At 47.2% G+C, this 24408-nt stretch overlaps 1 protein-coding gene across 1 annotated transcript in view; it reads left to right on the forward strand.

The window, feature by feature from the left end:
- The first annotated feature begins 323 nt into the window (after window positions 1-323).
- CHRM4 (cholinergic receptor muscarinic 4) overlaps window positions 324-24408 on the forward strand; it is a 37503-nt gene continuing 13418 nt past the window's right edge. The window contains exon 1 of the mRNA XM_065404017.1: window positions 324-378. Coding sequence (XP_065260089.1) covers window positions 324-378 — 55 coding nt within the window. The remainder of the gene's footprint in view (window positions 379-24408) is intronic.

Here is a 24408-nt window from a genome sequence, read left to right on the forward strand (position 1 = left end):
TTTTTTTTTCTTTTTTGCACGGGGGAGAAAAGTGGGCGCACGCTAGTCAGCGCGAGAGGGCGGCACATCTGGGCAGGGCTGGGCGCGGGGCGGCCGCGGCAGGAGCGCTGGCCAAGCCACGCCACGCCGGCCTGGCTCCGGCTCTCTTCGCCTTCCTGGCGCAGCCCCAGCTGCCGAAAGCGGAGCCAGCCGGGGGCGGCGAGGGAAATGCCCGAGGGAGCCTCCCATGAAGCGGACTCCGGCGTCCGGGGATCGTTCGCTCTCCCTTGATCGGCACCAGCCCTCCAGCCGCGAGCAGTTCCCGACGTGCGGGAAGATGCACCATGGGCTTTGAGAACAGCACCGGCGCCAGAGCGCTAACGCCGTGGGGGGCGCCCGGTGAGTGAGCGGCTATCCCCCAGCCGTGCGGGGTGGGGGGAGGCGGGACGCACAGAGCGATCCCCGGCCCGGGCGTTGGCTGGCCTTTGCCCCGGGCAAGGGGCGCGGGTATGTTCATCCCTCCGCCTGGCTTCTGCTTACGACAGTGACCTCTCCAGCCGGAGCGGGCGCCCGGGGTGCACTGGGCCAAGGAGTTTGCGGGAATGGTGGGGAGGGGGGTAGCGCAGATTGGATAGTGGGGGGTGATTCTCTTCCCCCCCCCCCGCCGCGGCCCGCCGCCCACTCCCCAAGCGCCCTCTGCGCCTAGGCAAGGACGTGCCCGCTACTTTGGGGTGTAGTTAGACGGGAAGGAAGCGGGAGCGGTGAAGGAGGTGATCGCGCCGGGGTACAGGGGTGGTCAAAGGGATGGTGTCTGCCCCGGTCCCTGCACACAGCGGGGTTCTCGGGGCAGCTGGGACTGACGGGCTTTCCCGCGGCGGGTTGAGGACGCGCTGTCTCTCTGTCAACTTTCCCGGACTCCATTTGCCTAAAAATGGCTTTTCTCTGCGCTTCTCTCTCGCCTTTGGTGGGCTGTCACTTGGCGCAACATCTGGGAAGCGAGGGGAAGGCAGAAGGAGGGGTCTAGAGGTCAGCGAACCGCTCCAGCTGCTGAGGGGGGGCGGGGGACGGGGACTAACCCAGATTCCACCAGCCGGCCCCGGGAAGCGGCTCTCAGGAAAGAGCCACGATCGGTAGCACCTAATTCGGATCCAGTCTACAGCCATATTAGACTGGTACCCAGCGCAGGAGGCAGTTCTCGCCTAGGGGACCCCGCACTTCGGCCCCAGCGGCTGGCACTGGTCCCCTCGCCTTCCCCACCGCCTGCAGCCTCACGGGCAATCGCCACTAGAGACTCCCCCCTTCTAACAGCACCCCAGCAAAGCACGTGGCACTCACCTGGCTGCACTCTGGGTACACGGAGACGCTTCCCCTCTGCAGCACTAGAGCCTACTCAGCCCTGGGCTTGGCGTAGCCCCGCTTTCGCCGGGCGCCTGGCCGCGGGCACCGCTAAGGAGCAGTCTGGGCGGTAGAGCCGGCACCCCTGACTCCGTTACAGTTAGCGAGGGACTCAGGGGCACATAGGGCATAAATTAGGGTCGGGGGGACACGGGGCCGTGTCATTATCAAGCAAACCCAGGATCGTTCCTGTTCCCTAAGCCGGAGAGCAAGTGCCGTAGGCAACACCTTTGTTACAATGTGCTGGGCGCTGTACAAACTAGGCAGATACGATCGCTGTCCGGAAGAGCTGACACTCTGATGCAGACAACAAAACAGGAGGGAAGGGGAGCGATGAGCAAATACAAGGGGCTAGGCGGTTATTGGTCAAGGGTTTAAGGACGCGCGCGCGTGTGTGTGTACACACAGACACTGGGCAATCTGGGATGTGTAATCATGAGCTGGTGTGGATCATGCTTATTCTGTGTCACTGGTATGATATTAAAGAGCAGGACTGCGTGCATCTACCACTGAAGTACTGTAGAGAGGACAGCCGGGAGATATGTATTAGATACCATCTAGTCCTCCCCACTCCCTTGCAGGGCACCGATTGTTCCTTTAAATCCATTCTCCCGGGCGTTGACTGTCAATTTTAAATGTCCCCACGAACGAAGAGGCTGGTATGACTCTCCTTAGGAGATGATTCCGCTCTTTCACCGATCTCAGTTTGGCTCCCCGGTCCCCATTCACTTCACGTTTCTTTTGCTTAATTTCATCTCATTACTTGAATTTTACCCACTGGGCCCATGCTAGGTAATTCCTTCCTTTCTTAGGTTTACTTACTGAAGGTGTAGAGTAAATCAGTGAGGTCGGGTGACTGACAAGGTGGGACTAGACTATGATGTGTGAATGCATTGGAATTCTCATTTGCGGTCACTTTAAACAAGACATTCATTTCTTGTATTGTTCCTTTCAACTGCATCCCACCTGGAACTGTGAAAGTGGGTGACATCAGAATGGGCACCAGTAGGCGTTGTGACATCAGCAGCCATCAGCTTTCTGGAGATATTGTTTGATATGATGCTTCCATTTCTAAAAAAACCTCTTTCCCAGCAGGCAACTGTCTCAAAAGAGACTCCTTTTAAAATGAAAATTGCTCGCCGATTTCCTAGCAGGGGGATGATACACCTAGCAAGCGGGGTCTCCTGCTCAGGCGAAGGGAAGGGAGGTGGTTCCTTTCAATCCATGTTTATGCAAAGGAACCACTCACTCTTCTTGGCACACCGGAGGGGTAAAAGCAATGATTTAGCAGAAGGTGATGTGCATAGATAAGGTGATCTCCTAGCTGATCTCTTTCCATTCCAATGATTCAGGGGTTCTCAAATCTTTTCGTGGCACTTTAAGGGAGAGATTGTTGTATGGCTGTCTCCCTCCCATTCGCCATTGTGTGAGCCCCACCTCCTTTTCCATTCACACCTCCCCTCCCCCTTTCACTAGGGTTCAGAGCGTCTATCTTCCCACTCGGGACCAGGTGACTTCCCTGGGGCAAATGATGTTAGGAAAGTACTGAATCCTGTATTGCCAACCCCAAATGAAAAAAGTCATGAGTCAGGGCCCCCTCAGATCATGAGACTGGTTTAAAATCAGGACATTAGACTGACAGTTAGGGGAGCTGGGCTCAAGACACTGCGCTTTCACAGACTGCCAGTGGACCTTGTCAGGTCACCTAGGCCCAGCTCCACAAGGGTGTTTAGACTCCTAACTTTCACTGAAATCAATGGAACTTTGGAGCCTAAACACCTTTGAAGATCTGAGCCTTAGCCTTTCTGTGCCACCATTCGCTGTCTGCCGAAGGGGGATAATAGTATTTCCTGGTGGTGCTCTGAGGATAAGTCCATTAGAACTTGTAAAGCGCTTGGATACTGCGGTAATAGTGGCCATACAAGTATCTAAGGGTACGTCTACACTGAGTAAAACACCCACAGCTGGCCTGCATCAGCTGGCTCGGGCTGTGGGGCTATAAAATTGCAGGGTAGACATTTGGGCTCTGGCTGGAGCCTGAGCTCTGGGACCCTCCCCACTCAGGGGGGTCCCAGCACTTGGGCTTCAGCCTGAGCCTGAACATCTATACTGTAATTGTATAGCCCTGTTAGCCTGACTCAGCTGAAATGGGCCAGACACCAGTGTTTTATTGTAGTATAGACATATCCTAGGCTGGTTAGATAGTTTTCTGGAGCTGGGGATTTAAGTAAAACACCAGATATTGGAAGACTCATGATAAAATTGCAAGAGTTGGCAACCATACTGTATTTTTAGCTTTTTTTTTTTTGCAATTTTGGCAGCTGGAAATGAGGAGCCAGCATCAGCCAGCTCTCTCCGCAATTCAGTTTAGAAACCTCTTCAGTTATTCATTGTCCTTCCTAACCTGACCAGTGGCACGCCCAGACAGAGGTTTCCAGTGTGGACTAGCAGTCACAGCCTGTGCTTTTACGAAAAAGTTGGAAAACTATGTTGTTGTTTTCACTGGCACACTTCATGTTAGCTCAACACCAACTAATGGCATCCATTCCCAGAGAACCAGCTAATACCAATTCCTGCATGGGAGACACACCCATTCCAGAGAACCAGCCAGTACCCGTTCCCACATGGTGGAGTCATGCCCATTCCCAGAGAACCTGTGAGGTGATGAATCATCCCTGAACTAGAGCCTGATTAAGCCACATGCGGCGATGAATCATTTCTGTGCTAGGCTCTAGCCAATCCACAAGTCAGGAGTTGGTCTGGTGACTCTCAGAGCAGATATTTAAGCCTCACAGGAGAAACAGCCACTCAATCTGCCTAAAGCAACAGAGGGTCCTGTGGCACCTTTAAGACTAACAGAAGTATTGGGAGCATAAGCTTTCGTGGGTAAGAACCTCACTTCTTCAGATGCAAGTAATGGAAATTTCCAGAGGCAGGTATAAATCAGTCTGCCTAATGTCACTTCATGGCTTGGTACATTCCCCTGCTTGATAGAGGTGACAGGTACCACAGGCCTTAGCTTGTTCCAACCTAGTTGCCAGCCCTATTGTTCTGAGAGTCTGCTATTGACTCCTGATTCCAGCGTTGACCACTGGCTCTGGTTCTTAGGCTGACTGCCACTGCACCAACTACTAGGCCTGGCCATCCATGTCTCAGTTTCTGACAGAACCAGACAATACCAGTTCTGGCATGGTGGAACCAGCCAATACTGGGTCATACATGTATGTATCCAGTTGTATGAGACAGATATATTTAAAAGTGAAGGGTGGTGCTTCTGGCCATTTAGTTAGAGATTCAAATAGAATGCTGTTCATATGCTAGCAGCATGGACTCCATCCTAGGCAGAGCGCAACTGTTATTCCAACAAAACACTCTGGCATATACTATCTGAAATGGTACTTGTAACAACATCACCATTCCCCTTCCCCATTAACATCAATCTAGATAATCTCTCCCAGAGCGTAGAAATTGCAGGACATTTATTCTGCCTACCTGGAAAGCCCACGTGCAAAGGTAGGGCAATTTTCTCTGGCCAAATGTATTTACATTTAAAGCAATGTTAAGGTTACACATTTAGATGCAGAAAATCAGGGAGTGAAGAAATAAAAGCTCTCACGAGGCACAGGTCAGCAGAGCATCTAAGCACTTACTTGAAGCACTTTGCTAAATCAAAGCCATAGTAATGTTACCTTGCTCATACTGTACAGATTCAGGTGACATTTACTAGCATAACTATTAATCAAAGGTATTATGTGCAGTGTGGGTGAGCTAATATTACTATGAAACACTTAACTTTTGCATTCTATTTATTATTATTACTATTATTTCATGGTGCACAAAGGCATGATGGGAACTTTACAGAACTCATCGAAAATTACTGTCCATGCCTGAAAGAGAATGCAATGTAAATTTTAGATGAGTGGGTTGTGGGGGAAACATTGGGGTGGAGGATGGATGGATGGATGGGGAAGGGTAAAGGTTATTATCACAATGGGATAGTTTGTTCTCTCATGTTAGGCACATGACCACCTCCATAGATTGGTATGTTGTTTTTAATACAAGAGAGCCTAACAGAAATGATTTAGTACTGACATAATTCATTTATTACGGGCATTGCAGAAGGGGCAGTGTGTTTGTGTTTAAACCTGTCCTCACAAGATTCTAGTAATACACAGTGTTGGGACCCAAATAGGTACCTGAGAGAGAGAGTTTTTGCGTTTAATTTCCTTGTTTTTAATAAGACAGCAAACACCCTATCCCCTTCCCTCCCAAAATGTGGGAAAGATACAAAGGGCCTCTACATGTTGACACTGAAATTGTGCTAACTATGCTCTGGAGTTCCTCTCTCACTGAGATGTCTGGAGATCTTGGGAGTAATGATCCAGGGCCACTGAAGTGAATGGGATTGGCAAATCCCTGCTATTTTTTCTGCCAGGCTGGGTTAACAGGAAAGCAGCACCTCTAAAAAGAAAGCAGATGAGAGCATCAGCAACAGGAGTAGATAGAAACTTAGGCTATAATTTAAATGTGCCGTCTTTGTATGCATGCTGCCAGATGCCCACACACAAAATGCCATTTTGAGCTTGCACATGGGTAAATTAAGTTTAGCTAGCCACATGCAGTTACACAGCAGGATTTTCTCTCACATGGCCAACTGGTACTTTTACTCAGGATCAGAAAATCGGGGCACCTTTTGGAGAATTGTGCTGTCAGTGTGACATGCACTAATTTGCTCCCCCAGATTTTCCTTAACACAACCTGGAAATAGTAACTTCTTTGGCAAAAAAGGTGAGAGCTCCAACATTGGATGTCACAAAGTAGGTGGAGTGTTGGTGGGTTCTGCTATAACCTTAGCAGGTACCTCTTGAGCACGTTCAGAAGTGATTTTTTTCAAATTACTTACTTCTGAGGGTTTATCTCCTTTCCTCCACGATTCCTCCATAGGGACGATTTAGATGCAACACTTAGAGGATTTTTTATCCAGCCATATTTGAGTTCCTGGTGAGCATAATGAAATACTGGAAAAGTGCATTCTTCACTCTCCAATAGCTCAAAATCAGGTGTGTGTGTTGGGGGGGGGGGGAACTATTGTGGGTGGATTCTGAAACCAAGTCTACAATGTTTAGTCTAAAGGAGCATTTTTCAGAAAGTTCTGAGAATGGAAATATGGATGATAATGAAAGTCCCTATCATGGATGCCATAGAGTGGTTACAGAGTTCCTGGTCCTCAACAGTTACCAGAGAGGACCAGGATAATATAGAGGGACTTCCCAGTCAGGAAGTTCTCTAGTTATGGCTCTTTGTGCTTACCTCCTCACACCACAGAAACTAGAATCAAAACATACAAATCCCACTATTTCCCCAGTTTTCTAGCAGATACATGAAGCATTTCCTTCATCCAGACCTGTCTGCACTTAAATTGTAGCAATACTCACTGGTTGTATAGAGCTTTGTGCATTCAAAGTGCTGTATAAGCATTAATTAATCAGTCTTTACATCTTACCTCAGGGCTCAGACCCAGATCCTCAAAAGGTTTAGGCACCTAACTCCCAATTTTACAGGGACAATCCCGATATGTGGGGCTTTGTCTTATATAGGTACCTATTACCCCCCCACACCTCCCGTCCCGATTTTTCACACTTGCTATCTGGTCACCCTACCTAACTTCCATTGGTTTCAATGGAAGTTAGGTGCCTAATCCCTTTGAGGATCTGGGCCTCAGTCCCTGTTCTGGGTTGAAGAATCATAAATTACCTCATTGGTGTTCCTCTAAAATTGTTTAACTTCCAAGGAGTTCAGACCACCAGTTGAGAAAGAGCAGGAATCCTCAAGCTATTCTGCCCAGGTTGCTAACCAGGTGTAGGCTGGATGATTGTAGCATTATTGCTTATTTATATAATTAATGTATTAATTAGTTGCAACAAAGTATCACTCTTGACCAATTCCAGGCATTTCTGGCCTATGAGAGCACATTAATTCATATGAACTCCATTTAAACCTTTAGTTACTGGATTAACTCACTGTGCATACTGCCTCTCATTTGCACTTGCCAGCCTGCATATGTTCAGAGTAATTCATTTACTGAATTTACAAGCAGGGTTTAGGCATTTCATAGGCGTATTACTACTTGGCCATCTCCCATGACTGTGGGCCAGAAGCTTGGTGACAAGTGGTAGCAGGCTATGCTGCTGCTCCATGCCATGATTTTGCTCATGGCAGAATGGTGGAATAATCAGACATTAATGTCGGTGCATAAAGCAGTGCATTCTCTCCTCAAGAGTCCCCAGTACATCTCGTCTCAGTTACCCTGGTCTGCTCCCTCCTGCAGGAGTTCTGCCTCTTGTATTGAGAAGGGAGGAATGACAGCTGAAGGTAACAAACACAAAACCAGGCAACAATCTTCACTTGCCCACACGGATACACCCAAACACCATGTGCACAAGCCCTCTCTTTCCCCCAGACACCATCTGTGCACACACCCTTCACACACACACCCTTCAGTTTGTCACATCAGTATAATTGATCATGGGCCACAGTGTTAATTTATGAAATATATTAATATAAAATCCCGGTTCATTTAAAATAGTGGCCTTTGGAGAATTGCTCTCTGTGAGGAGCCTCTGGTGAAGAAACTTGTATTAAATGGCCTTGACTTTGTGCCACTGTTTACACCTGTAATGGTAGCATAATGCACCCACTTGAACTCTAATGAAGCTCAGAGGCTTGAACTTGAGTGAGGGCTCATCATACACTCATCTCACTGAAGATGAAGTTGACTGTACTGTACTGTCAAAGTCCTCTAAATGGTGCTGCTATGGATACAAAGCCCTATTGCTATGACAACCCAGAGGTCACTAATGGAGGTCCTGCAAATAAGAGTCCTGTTAGCAACATAATCACTCTTTACCTATACTCTGTGCCTCCATCCTGTCCTACACCATTCCTGCTCTGCTCAGCTTGACTCAACTCTTCTCTTCAAATTGTGCAGCCACACAATGATCAGAGACTCCCACAGGATCTGCCTGGGTGAAATTTGCCCCATGCAAAGGATTTGTGCACTACTTACATTTGAGAGAGACTAAAGTGGTGCATCGGCTTTTTGCTTGTCCTCTGCACAGGGGTGAATTTCATCCTATATATGGGATGTGTTGGTTCTTGGGGTACCAAGGACTGTGAGTCACTTTGTTAGCCCCTGTCTCCAGCGTGAGGGACATTTGTTTATGCTTAGTTGGGTGTCAGCTCCCTGGCACCACCAGCCTGTTACTCACCCAAGCACTCTCCTTTGGGAAATGCTAGCACTTTGTTTGCAGGTTAAAAATAAGTATACCCCAGTCCCTGAGTCCCTTTGAACCAGCTCCTTATCCACTGAACACTCACAGAAATACCAAGTGTGCTGTCCCCAAGCAAATAATGTAAACACCAGCTTATATGATTCAACTAAGATCAGCCCCTTGCTTAATATCACAGCACTTAGATATACTGATAGTGAAAACAAGGATAAGTTAATTACCAAGGTTTCAAGAGATAGTGAGCAAGAATAATGGAACTAAAAGTTACATATAAAACAAAATCATAACATGCTTTCTGGAGACTAACCTTAACAGGCTAACCTCCTGTCTAAAGAAGTTTACCTCACCCCCACAACATCCTCTGCAGAGTTTCAACCAAGGTTGGCTGAAATCTCATTTTCATGACTGTAAATGCACTGCTCATTTACTTCCTGGTGCAGGATAAAGTGGCGTCTTCTTTGCCTTTTACTTATATCTCAAAAGTTCATTGTCTCTACTCAGTCAGGATAAGAACCCAGGGCTTATTTTCCTTTGTGCTGCTTCTCTATTGATTTGACATCTCCCCGTTGACTTCGCATGTAAATTGATATTCATTGTGTTAATTTACAATGCTTAATCTGCATCTCAACAGAGAGACAGGTGAATAAACATCCCTTGCCTGATAGAAAACCTGTTTGTCAATTCTGCCTTGATAACAGATTTTAAACTATCCATACAAAGTATTGGTATATACATTTCATAATGATATTGACCGGTGTGTGATCCTGGCTTTCATTTAAGATATTCTCACATGATATTCTTTGATGACAGAATGTACCTACCAGACATGGGACATTCCTGTAATCCCCTTGTTAGTTGTCATTAAGGGGTTCTTGGGTCAGAGGAGACATGAAGAAATTCTTCTGGAAAGTTTTTACTTTAAGGTAAACCCCTGTGTAGTCCACAGCAAACTGGATCTAAATTCCACGTTAAAGTCCTTGGATAATGTGGCACTCTGGTGCAGGAGAGTGGAAATTCTGTGGCACCTTCATGTACATTACAAAATTACGTTTTTAAAAAAATGAATTAAATATGATAATGAATAATCCAGCCAGAACATTAGGCTGTGTGTTATCAATATTGATATTAAATTCAATTTATTTGACATCCCCACATTTGCAGTTTTCACATTGCAACAGAGTTTTGTATTGACAATGCCTAACTGCACAATAGAAGCTGTCAGAAAAGGGTTTGGTAGCTGGATTTGGAATCATTGGGTCTTTTGGCACAGGAGGTGGGTGGGAAGCAGTTTAGATTTGTAAAATAAACACATTGTTTTGATGTTTTGCAACAGTGTTCACCAGTGAAATAGTTAACAATGTCATCTTTAGGTTCAAGAGTTAATGCTCGTTGATATGACCATAGCAATTCACATTTCTTGGAGTATTGTTTTAGGCTCTCTTCAAACAGAGGAAAATTTGAGTGCATTGGCTACACTGTGGGACATTTTCAAGATTTTATCTGAAACAGTAAATTATAGAAATATAGTTTAAAAAAAGTGAAACGTAGATTTGGGAGTACTATTCTGGGTAAGGTGAATCTCACTGCACTTGCTTATTTTGCTCTACTTTAAAGATCTCTCCACACTTGGAAAACGACCTGTGTTGATATTATTGGCCCCCTGCACTGGTAATGAGAATGTTTTGACTCCTGTCTGGATGGGACCAATCCATTTTTAGTAGCTGTACAGAAAGCATGATTGAGATTTAGAGGGACATGGTGTATATCATGATTACTGGAGTGGTGCTGAAGACAATTTGATCCCATCTCTATTAGCAGTTTGTGGGGGAGGAGGGGAATGGGGAAGTCCTGTTGTTGACAACCATTGGTTAGCAATAGATCATTTTACAAGTGTAGAGAGTTCCTGAAACCATCTAGCTCTGGATCCATCTTTTTGTTATATGTGTGTTCAGTGCCTAGCGGAAGGAGATCCTGATCCCTGACTGGTGTCTCTTGGCGTTACCATAATGCAAATAATAAATAAGTAAGAAATAGCTTCACAACTGCTACATTAACTCCTAAAAGGGACTAGTTGGATCTCCAGATGAGAGAAGCTGCTAAATCCTGGAAAGGTCAAGACCGGAGACCTGAAGTGTCTCATTCAGCCATCCCTTGAGTCTGCCAAACAGCTGAGAAACTGGGAAAAATAAGTCAGGGGGAAGCAGGATCTCTTTTTAGAAAAAGCAACTTTATTCTACTAGGTAATGGAGCTGGGAATATTCACAACTATTTTCTTTTGTGCTTCTACTCATGCTGGCAATTTGGCATTCATTATTTTCACACTTCCATGCCAGCTGCTACTAGGGTGCACCACTGCAGGAGTGCTAATGTCCATGCTGCCTAGCAATAGGGTTCCCAGCACGATTAAGTTATTGCTGCTGAGACGCCCGGAGTCTGTGCCAGCGTGCCTACATTGACCGTTGCTGGAGAGCTCATTGTTGTAGCCAGCAGGAGCCACTAGGGAATGAAACAGTGACATATTTGCAGGAAATTACTTTTGGTGATTTTTTTTCAAATCTGTAAAACTTTTGGGGATTCTTCTGCAGTGGCTATTTCCCACTCTATGATCTTTCTAGCTGACTAGCCTGAGAGCTCAATTTCTTTGCAATAACCCTCTAGAAAAGGAGGGAGTTGGTATTTAAGGTATTGATGTTATTCATGGGCATACTTTTGCAGGACCCATTTTAAAGTTATAATTATCCAGAAGAGCTCAGCATCTAGAGACTTAACTGGGTTTTCTGATGCCAAGCCCCATATCGCTTTGTATATTGTTAAAGGAAAGAAATTGCCTGCCTGGTCCTAACAAAAGCAACACAAAAACAGCTGCTCTTCATGGCTTGAAGTTTGTGCATTCACTAAATTGTCACACTATCCTTGAGGACCACTTGGAAGCAGCTATAGCTGCTGCAGACTGTAGCCTCTTGATGCTAGGTATAAAGAATCATGTTGCTCAAGTGCTTCTGAGACAGCTCCTGCTTCTTATTTGATCTATGTTGAATTCAAAGAGTTGGTAATGACCACTAAAGCACTATGTTGTTTGGGTCCTTGCATCCTGAGTCCACATCTCCCGCTATATACACTGACATGAGAGCTGGGATCAGATGTGCCAGTAGTTGCTGTCGTTAGACTGGAATGTCTGTGTGCTGTGACAGGGTATTTAGGGTGAGATCATGGAATGGGCCCTGGACTCTGGAATTTGCTTTCCCAAGGGATTCCAGTTTCATAGAATCATAGATGTGTAGGACTGGAAGGGACCTCAACAGGTCATCTAGTCCAGTCCCCTGCACTCAAGACAGGGCTAACCTGACAGGTGTTTGTCTCACCTGTTCTTAAAAACCTCCCTAGGCAATTTGTTCCAGTGCTTAATCACCCTGACAGGAAGTATTTTCTAATGTCCACCTTAACCTCCTTTGCTTCTATTTAGGGCTCGTCTACACTGGCAATTAACAGCGCTGCAACTTTCTCACTCAGGGGTGTGAAAAAACACCCCCCGAGCGCAGCAAATTGCAGCACTGTAAAGCGCCCGTGTAGACAGTGTCCCAGCGCTGGTAGCTACACCCCTCATTGAGGTGGTTTTTTTAGAGCTCCCAGCGCTGCGCCGCGACCATACAAGGCACATTAAAGCACTGCCGCAGCAGCGCTTTAGTGTTGCCAATGTAGACTAGCCCTTAAGCTCATCGCTTTTTGTCCTATCCTCAGAGGTTAAGGAGAACAATTTTTCACCCTCCTCCTTGTAGCAGCCATTTACATACTTGAAAACTGTTAGCAAGCCCCCGTCCCCCATCTTCTCCTCTCCAGACTAAACAACCCAATATTTTCAATCTTCCCTCACAGGTCATGTTTTCTAGACCTTTAATCACTTTTGTTGTTCTTCTCTGGACGTTCTCCTGAAATGTAGGGTGACCATATTTTCCCAAAGGGGAAACAGGACACCCTCAGGCTGGCCCCAGCCCCTTTCCACTGCTCTGCCCTCCCATGCGCGGGGCCAGCCTCAGCCCTCCCTGCCTCCTGCCCGGGGCCAGCCTGAGATCCCCCTCCCCACTAGTGCCTAGGGCTGGTCCAAACCCCCCGCTGCTTGCCTGCGGGGTTGGTCCTCTGAGTCCCCTGCCTCCCGTGATCCCCCTCCTCCCTGCAGCCTGCTTCCTCCCCCTGTGCACGGGGCTGGTCCGAGACCTGCCTGCTTCCCGCCTGGGGCCAGCCTGAGGTCCCCCTCCCCACTGGCACCCAGGGACAGCCTGAGCTCCCCCACTGCCCACCCATGACCCCCTCACTCCCCTACACGTGGGGCTGGTCCTCTGAGCCCCCCTGCTACCAGCCCGTGACTCCCCCCTCCACAATATCCTCCCCCCCCTTTGTGCAGGGCAGGTCCGAGCCTCCCCTTCCCCCGCCCCGTGTATGGGGCTGATGATCAGTTGGCAAGAGTAAACAGGACAAATGCCCAGTTTTGTCAAAACAGTCAGGACAGCCGGGACAGGGCCTAAAAAAGGGACTGTCCTGGCCAAAACGGGACATATGGTCACCCTACTGAAATGTAGCTCCCAGAACTGGTCACAGTACTCCAGTTGAGGCTTTATCAGCACAGAGTAAAGTGGAAGAATTACTTCTTCTGTCTTGCTTACAACACTCCTGCTAATATAACTCAGAATGATGTTTGCTTTATTTTGCAGCAGTGTTACACTGTTGACTCATATTTAGCTTGTGATCCACTATGACCCCCAGATCCCTTTCCACAGTACTCCTTCCTAGGCTGTCATTTCCAATTTTGTATGTGTGCAAGTGATTGTTCCTTCATAAGTGGAGTACTTTGCATTTGTCCTTATTGAATTTCATCCTATTTACTTCAGACCATTTCTCTAGTTTGTCCAGATCATTTTGAATTTTAATCCTATCCTCCAAAGTCCTTGCAACCCCTCCCAGCTTGGTATCGTTCACAAACTTTATAAGTGTACTCTCTATGCCATTATCTACATAATTTATGAAGATATTGAACAGAACTGAACCCATGGCCAATCCCTGCAAGACCCCACTGGATATGCCCTTCCAGCTTGACTGTGAACCACTGATAGCTACTTTTTGGGAATGGTTTTCCAACCAGTTATGCACCCACTTTATAGTAGCTTCATCTAGGTTGTATTTCCATAATTTGTTTATGAGAAGGTCATGCAAGATAGTATCAAAAGCCTTACTAAAGTCAAAATATACCACATCTACTGCTTCTCCCCTATCCACAAGACTTGTTACCTGTCAAAGAAAGCTATCAGGTTGCTTTGACACGATCTGTTTTTGACAAATCCAAGCTGACTGTTACTTATCACCTTATTAAGTATCAGGGGGTAGCCGTGTTAGTCTGTATCTACAAAAACAACAAGGAGTCTGGTGGCACCTTAAAGACTAACAGAAGTGAGGTTTTTACCCACGAAAGCTTATGCCCAAATAAATCTGTTAGTCTTTAAGGTGCCACCAGACTCCTTGTTGTTTTTATCACCTTATTATCTTCTAGGTGTTTGCAAACTGATTGCTTGATTATTTGCTTAATTATCTTTCCAGGTACTGAAATTAAGCTGACGGGTCTGTAATTCCCTGGGTTGTCCTTGTTTCCCTTTTTATAGATTGGGGGCTTGTCTACACTTACATTTTATAGCGCTCTAACTTGCTGGCTCAGGGGAGTGAAAAATCACCCCCCTGAGCGCAGCAAATCTGAGCGCTTTAAACGCTGGTGTAGACAGGCGCGGCTCCTAGCACTTGGAGCTAATCCCCTCGTAGAGGTGGATTACCAGGAGTGCTGGGAGAGCTCTCCCAGCGCTCGCGCACGCTCGCACTTCAAAGCGCTGCCGCGGGAGCGTTCCCGCGGAGGCGCTTTGAAGTTTCCAGTGTAGACATACCCTGGCACGATATTTGCCCTTTTTCTGTCCTCTGGAATCTCTCCTGTCATTGTCATCCAAGAGTTTTCAAAGATAATTGCTGTTTGTTGCCATTATTGGCTCAGCTAAAGGCCATCAGTTCAGTCTTTAGAGGGTGACGTTATTTGTTCTGCTCAACAGCTGCATGCTGGGGATGAGTCTGTTTGTGGCGCCCCCTACATTTGGAATGCCCTCCCATTTATCATCCACTGGCCACTTCACTCTCCTCATTCCAATCTCTCCTCCAGGTTCATTTCTAGCTATAATATCAAGTACTTCCTCCTGAAAACACCTGGGAACTGAAGCTCCATGCAGGGAGCATGACTAATCCAAATTATCACATGACCATGTTGCTGTCACCCTCATCCTTCCTTGCCCTCCCCCTTCCTTCCCCCCATCCTATTACCCCTACTCATTGTGCTATGTCTAATATAAATCTTCAAGGCAGGAACCTGTAACCTGCTGCTTAGAGGGCAGACCTATTTCTGCTGAACTGCCCTAGAGCAGGTGGTCCTATAGCTTCAACCCAGGAGTATAAAAGAATTTGAGGTTCTATCTGAGGCAGAGGGAACTAGGGCCAGGGACAGAAGAGGTTCTCCTGGGAAAATAGTTAAGTGCAAAAGAAAGGTTAGGCTGAGGTTTATATTTGTTGCCGTTTAAGTTAAGTCACACTTTATATTAAGGTTCCATTTATAAATAGTTTACAAAGGTTTAATAAATGAATAATAGATGTTTTAATAGCTGGTTAATCAATTGTTATAGATTATATGCTCCAGCAAGGCAATAAATTATTTATAACAGTGGCTTGTAACCTATAATACCTTCTACTGATGTGCTTGTTAACCATCTCTAATGCAGGCTGCTCATGTCTCTCACATTCGTATAACAATGAAACCTTAATATAAAGGGTGACCAAGTTAGCTATAAAGACAAACACAGCCAGAAAGGGGGGGGGGGTTGGAGCAAACCTAGTGTGTGTAACTGTTTTTGCCCATTTGCGACTCAAGTGACCAGTCAAGGTTTGAGGCCCTATGGGTGTTCCAGCTGGGTGCAGAAATTGGTGATAATTAGGTATTTCTTTAATGCAGTTGTTTTTATTTACAAGGAATGCACAACATCCTGAGTGCAGAGGGAATCAAATAGCAGGAAACAGCTTCTTTTGCTCACAGCAGAAAGAGCACTCTTTTAGCCTGCTCCCCTGGCCCATAAATCTCTTTCCAGGTTTCATCCAGGGTCAGCCACCATGCTTTCAGCTTCTCAGGGAATGGCTACACTTGCAGATGTAGGGCGCTTTGAGTTAAACCAGCCTTCAGAGAGCACAGTAGGGAAAGCGCTGCAATCTGTCCACACTGACAGCTGCAAGCGCACTGGCGTGGCCACATTAGCAGCTCTTGCAACGGCCACAGAGAGCAGTGCATTGTAGTAGCTATCCCAGCATGCAAGTGGCTGCAACGTGCTTTTCAAATTGGGGGAGGGGGGGGTGGAGTGTGACAGGGAGTGTGTTGTGTGTATGCGGGGGGGAGAGAGCGGGTTTTTTTGGGGGGCTGAGAGCATGTCAGCTTGCTGTCTTGTAAATTCAGACAGCAGCAGACCCCTCCTCCCCCCAACCTATCTCTCTCACACACAGCATTCCACAGTAATGGTTGCTTTGTCTCAGAGCAGATAAGCATGCCGGCTGTCAAAGGGAACTTTCAAATGGCATATCTACATTCCTGCAGCAATTACAAAACAATGACAAGAGTGGCCACTTGATTTAAGGTGATTATGGGATGTTTCCAGAGGCTGATCAGAGCGCAGTAATGCAACACCTCGTTCACACTGACGCCCGGGCGTTTCAGCCAATGCGCACCAAGCGTTAATCTTCTCGCCGAGGTGGAGTACCAGGAGCTCTCTAGCCCTGGAGTCAGAGCGCTCTACGTACCTTGCCAGTGTGGACGGGTAGTAAGCTAGGGTGCCTGGGGATGCTTTAATGCACTCTAACTCGCAAGTGTAGCCAAGCCCTCAGTCTGTCTCTCTCTCTGTTGGTTCTCATCTGTTCTCAGTTTCTGTGAGATCTCTCTTCACACACACACACACACACACACACACACACACACACACACACACACACACACACACACACACACACAAACAATACTCAGCCAAGAGCTCCTGGGTGGGTTCACACATGCCTTTTGTCTTAGTTGGGGGCTTATGCTTACTGTTAGGTGTGAACTCTTAATGGGGTTTTAACTCAACCCATAACAAGGTTTCACACAGCTCATAACAACACCCCCATCTCAGCTTTGCTTATCATCCCAATGAGGCCTAAAATGGTGACACCTAACAACCACCCATCCCAAACAGAAAGAAAAGAAATAATTTAACAAATTAAAAATAATACACGGTTACATATTTACATATGTACAGTGTTTTTCTGTCAGGATAATTTCACATCAACAACATAAACAAATTTTGTTCTCACCCAAATCTGGGGCTTTTCTCTTCCAGGACTTCCTGTCAAATGCCAGGGAGGGATCCCTTTCAATCAGCCCGAGGAACACAAAAGGAAGTATTTTTTCACACAATGCACAGTCAACCTGTGGAACTCCTTGCCAGAGGATGTTGTGAAGGTCAAGACTATAATAGGGTTCAAAAAATAACTAGATCAATTCATGGAGGATAGGTCCATCAATGGCTGTTAGCCAGGATGGACAGGGATGGGGACCCTAGCCTCTGTTTGCCAGAAGCTGGGAATGGGTGACAGAGGATGGATCACTTGATAATTACCTGTTCTGTTCATTCCCTCTGGGGCACTTGGCATTGGCCACTGTCAGAAGACAGGATACTGGGCAAGATGGACCTTTGGTCTGACCCAGTATGGCTGTTCTTATATTCTAATGTATTGTTTCTGAGGAATTTGCTGTCTGAGGCATAATCTACCCATTCTCTCTGACTGGGGGATTCACCTCTGAAACAACTTTTCTAGCCTCAAATTCCACAGCTGTACTCTTAGATTTGGGGGCAGCCAAGCTGACATCCTGTCCCCCTAACTGGAAGCACTGCATCTGTGTCCAGTATGAAAGGGTTTTGAAACATGGAGAGCCCAAGGCAGATTAAGTCACAAAAGCCTTTTTCACCTATGAAAATGCAAACTCGCACCCTGCAGACCATTGAAATGGTTTCCCTTCTTTTACTATGTGTTGCCTGTCACTAACATTCAGCCAAGGACCAGGAATCTGTTCCTGATTCAGCTAAGATTCCCCCAAGACTCTTGGTCTCAAGACAGATTTCAACTACTTGCCATCTTTCCCTTTCTGGGGAGCTACCACAGTAGGTTGCTGTTATAGTGATTTCTGCCCCCGTGGACAAGACAATTAGTTCACTGCATACCAGTTGCTTACAAACCATTGTCTCACCTGGGCCATATCTTCAAGGGAATTTCCACAGACTGTATTTGTAAGACACCTTTCCTAGCACTGATTCCACAGTTATTAGCTATAATGAAATCCAAGCCAATTATTAGCTTATCCATTATTTCAGCCATCCAGACTTCTTGCTTGAATTTCAGAGGTCCAATCTTCAAACCCAATTTCCCCACTCTTTGGATGGGTGCCCTTAACCCAGTCACTGTCTCCATTCAGACCAATCAGATGGTTCAGTTTTGGATTCCTTGTTCCCTAGCCTTTTTAGTATGTCTGGTCTAATAACTATTATGTTTGCGCCAGTGTCCACTATCCCTATACACATCACACATCCTGTTATGCCCTCAATAGCCAAACTCCTGTTATTGTCCTTTAGCTGCCCAGATCTAAACAAAAACTGTGGGGCTGATCCTTGTACCTCTGCCAAGCTTTGCTCCTTCAACTTGGTGTTCCCCTACTTCCTGAACTGGGAGAGATGCTTTAACTAGACACGTATGACAGTCTGTCTTGGCCTGACTTACATTTATTGCAATTTTTTTTGTAGCCAATTTTCTCTCAGTACCAGCATTTAACTGTACTTCCAGGTGTTATGGCAATCAGCTTCCATCATCCTCACTAGTAGCTGCTTGCTCTTCTAGTGCGTGGCCTCAAGGAAAGATTCAAGTTCTTTGGCAAATTCCACAATCTCCTGGGCTTTCTTTGGCCTCCTTTCACTGATTTTGAGCTGCAAATCCAAGTTCAGCTAACATCTATAAATCGGTCCATTGCCAGCCTATCCTGGAAGGCTGGTTGTACCTGGATATGCCAAAAATTTGAATTAATGGAGATATCCTATCTCCTAGAACAGGAAGGGACCTTGAAAGGTCATCAAGTCCAGCCCCCTGCCTTCACTAGTAGGACCAAGTACTGATATTTGCCCCAGATCCCTAAGTGGCCCCTTCAAGGATTGAACTCACAATCATGGGTTTAGTAGGCCAAGGCTCAAACCACTGAGCTATCCCTCCCCCCAAACATGCCAGGAACATGCGTCTCTGCAGGTCCCCTGCCAGTTAAGGAGGGGTTTCTTCTTTCCCTCTCCTTCTAGCTCTCAGCTGTGCCCTGGGCAGCTAAGCTACAAACCAGATGTTCAGGGCTTGTACCAGGTTTGGAGAACTCAGTCCCTTTTCTGGCGGTAAGTTCTGCAGCACTATCAGAGCTGGGCCACCAAAGTTGGCTGCTAGTATCCCCCTGTCTGTCCCTCCTCCCAGCCATTTATTTGAGCTATAAAGTTGAACTGAGCCAAATAAACTTCCCAGGGAGTTTTCCCCTCCAAGATAGCGGGGCTTTTGCATTATTTGACCTGGGACAGCCCAATCTCTCCCCTTTGGATCTCTCTGGGTTACAGATGGGGTAGAAAACTGTTGTAAGTGTCTGGTCTTACCCAAGTCCCCTGGCTGGCTCAATTTCTCACCCAGGTGGCTGCCTTCCATGGTGTTCTGTGACCCTTTGATTTCCTTCTGGAGCTGAATTTTCAGTTCTTAAGTCCTTGCTGCAGCTCATCTCTGATAGCAAGTTCCAGGTTGGCTACAGCTTGCCTTGTCTCCAATATTTTATGGAAAAACATCTGGTCTATGGAACTTAGGTTGGTGGTCACCTCTTTTCTGTCTGGCCATTTTAGCCTGGGAGGGTTGCAGCTGGGCTTCCCAACCTGTCTGGACACTTTGTAGTTGCTCTAACAGAGATTTGACCTCTGCCTGCAAGGCAACCCTCGGCCCTCTCTGGGACCCTCCAGATGCAGTTTTAGTTCCTTTGTAAAACCTCCAGGCTTTGGTTTAAACCAGGGGTGGGCAAACTTTTTGGCCCAAGGGCCACATCTGGGTATTGAAATTGTATGGCGGGCCATGAATGCTCACGAAATTGGGGACTGGGGTACGGGAGGGGGTGAGGGCTCTGGGGTGGGGCCAGAAATGAGGAGTTCAGGTTGTGGAAGTGGGCTCTGGGGAAGCGGGTTTGGGGGCAGGGGGGGGTGAGGGATCCGGCTGGGGGTGTGGGTTCTGAGGTGGGGCTGGGGAGGAGGGGTTGGGGGTACAGGAGGGTGCTCTGGGCTGGGACTGAGGGGCTCAGAGGGCAGGAGGGGGATCAAGGCTAGGGCAGGGAGTTGGGGTGTGGGAGAGGGTCAGGGGTGCAGGCTCCAGGTAGTGCTTACCTCTAGCAGCTCCCAGAAGCAGTGGCATGTCCCTCCCCCCCCCCGGCTCCTACGCGGAGGTGTGGCCAGGCGGCTCTGCGTGCTGCCTCGTCCACAGGTGCCGCCCCTGCAGCTCCCATTGGCCACAGTTCCCAGCCAATGGGAGCTGCGGGGATGGCACTTGGGGCGGGGACAGCGTGCGGAGGGGGGACATGCCGCTGCTTCTGGGAGCCATGTAGAGTGGGGCAGGCCCTGGACTCCACTCCCCAGCGGGAGCTTGAGGGCCGGATTAAAACGGCTGAAGGGCTGGATGTGGCCCCTGGGCCGTAGTTTGCCCACCCCTGGTTTAAACCCTTTTGTGACATCTTCAGCTCCTGTTTTGGGGCTTGTTTGAAATCCTGTTGGCACTTGGTGATTTCCGCAAGAACCCCCATTATTTGCTCCATCTTGGGTCAACAGGAATAGCAGCTCACAAGCTCTCTCCTTGGAAAGTGGATCCTGTGGTGCTCCTATTCAAGGTGAGCAGCTAGTAAAAATACAGGGCCCTGGGGATGTTCCAGCTGGAAGTAAACATTGATAGATTGTGGGATTTTCTTTGAAGCCATCTTGCTTATTTACAGGAATGTGCAAAGGCCTGTGTCTCTGAATGCAGAAGGAACTAAGAACAAAAGGAATGGTTTCTTAGCTTATAGCCGGCAAGCCCCATTAGCCAACACCAGACCAAAAAGGTCTCTAGCTTTTTCCAGGGTCACACTGAATTTACAGGCTCCTGCTTGGTTTTCTTGCCTCTCCCTTTCTGTTCTTGTCTGTTCTCAGTTCCTCTCTCTCTCTCTCATTCATCTCCCCCACCCATACTCAGCCAAGAGCTTCTGGGAGGGGTCACACACATCTTTTGTCTTAGGCAGTGGCTTATACTTAAATGTATGTTAATTGAAGGATGAGTTCACACCTATCAGTCTCAATGGGGTTTTAACTAGACTTCACCTAACTCATAACACTGTTAGGAGCAGGATGGGGAAAGCCATCTGTTTAGAGGATTATGCCTGTTTACTTGTACAGAGAGGTGCCTAGCACCATTCTGAGCACTGAAATGGAATAAATTAATACTAATTCATTTGCTTTGATTAATTAATTTGATATGATTTTAACAAACATGTTCTATTGTTGCCAGCAGGCAACTTTCATGGGCGCATTTTTAAAAACTGAAAAATAAATAAATCAAGTAGAATTGTGATTTTCAACCCTCCCTCCTGCCACCGTTCAACCAGCCTTCCTCATGGACCACCAGTGCCACCAGCCTGTCTCCCTGCCTGCAGCCTGCCCACAATCAGACCTTCCAATCACCTGAATACTTGGCATTGCCCATGTGGTTTGGAGGAGTGGGACTCTTAAAGACTGATGACAAACAGCATGTGTGTGTATTGCTCCAGGTAATACTGTCAGAGACTTTCAGCTCAGTCATGGCAGTGCAGTAATTTTGTTTTCACTTATCAGAATTGGTCATATAAATAGGAAAAATCATGAATAATTTACTCAATGAAAAAATGCCCTACCCTACGCTATAAATTATTTGCAATGAGTAATTCCACCAACTCTTTCACCGATCTATTGTTTATAGATGGGTAAGGAGTTAAAAGGGACTCCTTCCAGTATGAAACTGCCAAGTCTGGGGCATTCCTGACAGTGCAAGAGGAGTGACTGCATTTTAAATGAGCAAATACAATTGAATGCTGGTGAACTATTGATTCACCTTTTCTTTTCCCTCTCTGTCTTCCCATTTATTTGCACGTGTTAATTATCCAGAGATCACTGGCACATGTGTCTGACACCATCAAGCACTGAACCTTCCCTGCCTGTATGAAACCTGGCCAATTCACTTCGCTAGGAATAGAACCATATTCTTTATTCTTTCTGTCTATCTATCATATTGCCAAGGTGCCTATTACTGGTATCTAAGAGCTACATTTTCACACTCTCTAAGGGGTGTGAATCTGTCAACTAGAACAATCCCTCACTACATGTAAAGCAGTGCCATGACTCAGTAACTAATTAACGACTATTAGATAAAGCTATTATCACTACAAACCATCACCCAGTTCAGTCTCTCTCTCTCTCTCTCTGGCACACACACACACACACACACACACACACACACCCATTTATCATTCTCTCTCCCCCCCACTCTTCTTTCTTGCTCTCTTCCTTTCCCCCTCCCCCCCCTTTCCTCAGAACTTAGTTATCTGCCTGTGCTAATGCTAAAACCTGCATTGCATTTGCAGTTTAACATGACAGAACTAATCCCATTAGATTTTTACCCTCTCGGCACTTTTAGGAGAACAGAGATAAACAGCAAAAGGCTGGGAACCAGGGTGAAATAACTCTTGCTGGGGCCTTTACAGCTTTGGGCAAATTCCTTTGTCCCTGTCTCTAACCAAAATATGAAACCTGATTTGTTCTGACCTTTCATTAACCCCCGACCTTTAACCCTCAATGCTATAACGGCAACAAACACTTTCTTCAGCTGCACATGTTGGAGTCAGTGTCCCAGGCACTCTGGCTTTGTCTTCATTGCTAAACAAGGGGTATTTTTACTGTGCGATGACTAATGTGGATTAGCTCTCCCACTGCAAAATCCTGGTGAAGACAAGGGCAGGTAGCTTCTACCTTGAGGCAAGATCAGCGCTGTCCCCCTTACCTGGGGCTGACTTTGACTAGCTACATTACTGTGACTGTCCAATGTCCTGGTGATGAGTGATGTAAAAAGCCTACATAGATAAAGAGAGAGCTAGATTCCCCCATGGCCTCCCCACACGTGCTGTGCCAGATGGCTCCGGTGAAGCCATGAAGTGCACCAGCACTGTGGGAAAAGTGCAGGTTCTTTCTCCTTATCACCAGACCAAAATATGTCAATATCAAACCCTACCTCTGCACTGCAATGGCTGGCCTGTGCCAGCTGACTCAGGCTCATGGGGCTCGGGCTATAGGGCTTTTAATTGCGGCGTAGACGTTCAGGCTTGGGCTGGAGCCCAGGCTCTAGGACGTTGCAAGGTGAGAGGGTCTCAGAGCTTGGGCTGCAGCCAGCATGAGCCCAAACATCTACACAGCAATTAAACAGCCCCTTAGCTTGAGCCCCGGAAGCCCGAGTTAGCTGGCACGGGCCAGCCGCAGGTTTTTAATTGCAGCGCAGACGCCCTACAGGGCTTAGTCTGCAGCTTTCCCGGATCCAGAGCTAGATGGGGCAGGGCTCTAGCATTCCCACACCAATCAGATCCGAGCTACAGCAGAACCATGCTGACCAGACCAAAGCTACTGACTCAACTCCACCATTTAATCTCACTTTATCACAGCCGGAGAACAGATTGTTTCATTTTTGTCAGAAACAAGAGTGCCATCTAGTGGCTGCTGGATCTAATGCCATCAGGGTGTGATATTGGCCAACGAAGGACACGCTGGAGCTAAGCTCCTAAGGAAAGGGGACCCCTGCTGAAATCATGCACCTGGTCAGCAGGACATGGGTTAATTGGGACCAATACAGGACAATGAATCCTAGAATGTGTTCCCTCTGGAGATCCCAGGCCATGGGTCTGAGGAAAGGGATGTGCAGGGACACTGGTGTGGTGGATGTCAGGGCAAGGGTCCCAACCCCAGATTTTTAGGAAAAGGCTTCCACCTGGAGTTCTAGTGCAGTGTTTCTCAGTGATCAGCCCATGGACCGGCACTGGTCCCTGAGATTGCCCTGACACAGTTTAGGAAGGCAGCAACTGGTCCCTGGTATCAAAGAGGCTGAGAAACACTGCTAGTGGACAGTCACACAGTCTACTTGTAAAGGCCCAAACCTGTGAGCAGCCTTAATCCTGTGGCGTCCCCCTTCCGTTGCCAGGAGGGAGTGGGGGATGTTGGAAATTGGAAGAAGGTGATGGCTAGCCTCTGGGGTCTGTGCTGGCTGCTGGAGGATTTCTGGGTGGAGTTGAAGATGCCGTTTTCACCTACAAAGCACTAAATTATTGGAGACCAGGCTTCCTGAGAGATGCCTTTTTTCTCCATGGAGTACAGCAACATCCACAATCCCCAGAGGTGTGTGGTGTAATTGTGATGGGGATGGAGCTGAAATTGTTCTTGGCCAGGGGTCCAGATCTCTGGTATTTGCTTCCTGCTTTGATTTGCTATAAGCCATATTTGGAGCCTCTCAGACTGTGTCACAAGCCTTACCCGTTCTTCCAGGATTTCCTGGAGGGGAG

The sequence above is a fragment of the Emys orbicularis genome, chromosome 4 (genome assembly GCF_028017835.1).
Source record: "Emys orbicularis isolate rEmyOrb1 chromosome 4, rEmyOrb1.hap1, whole genome shotgun sequence".
NCBI classification, from domain to species: domain Eukaryota; kingdom Metazoa; phylum Chordata; order Testudines; family Emydidae; genus Emys; species Emys orbicularis.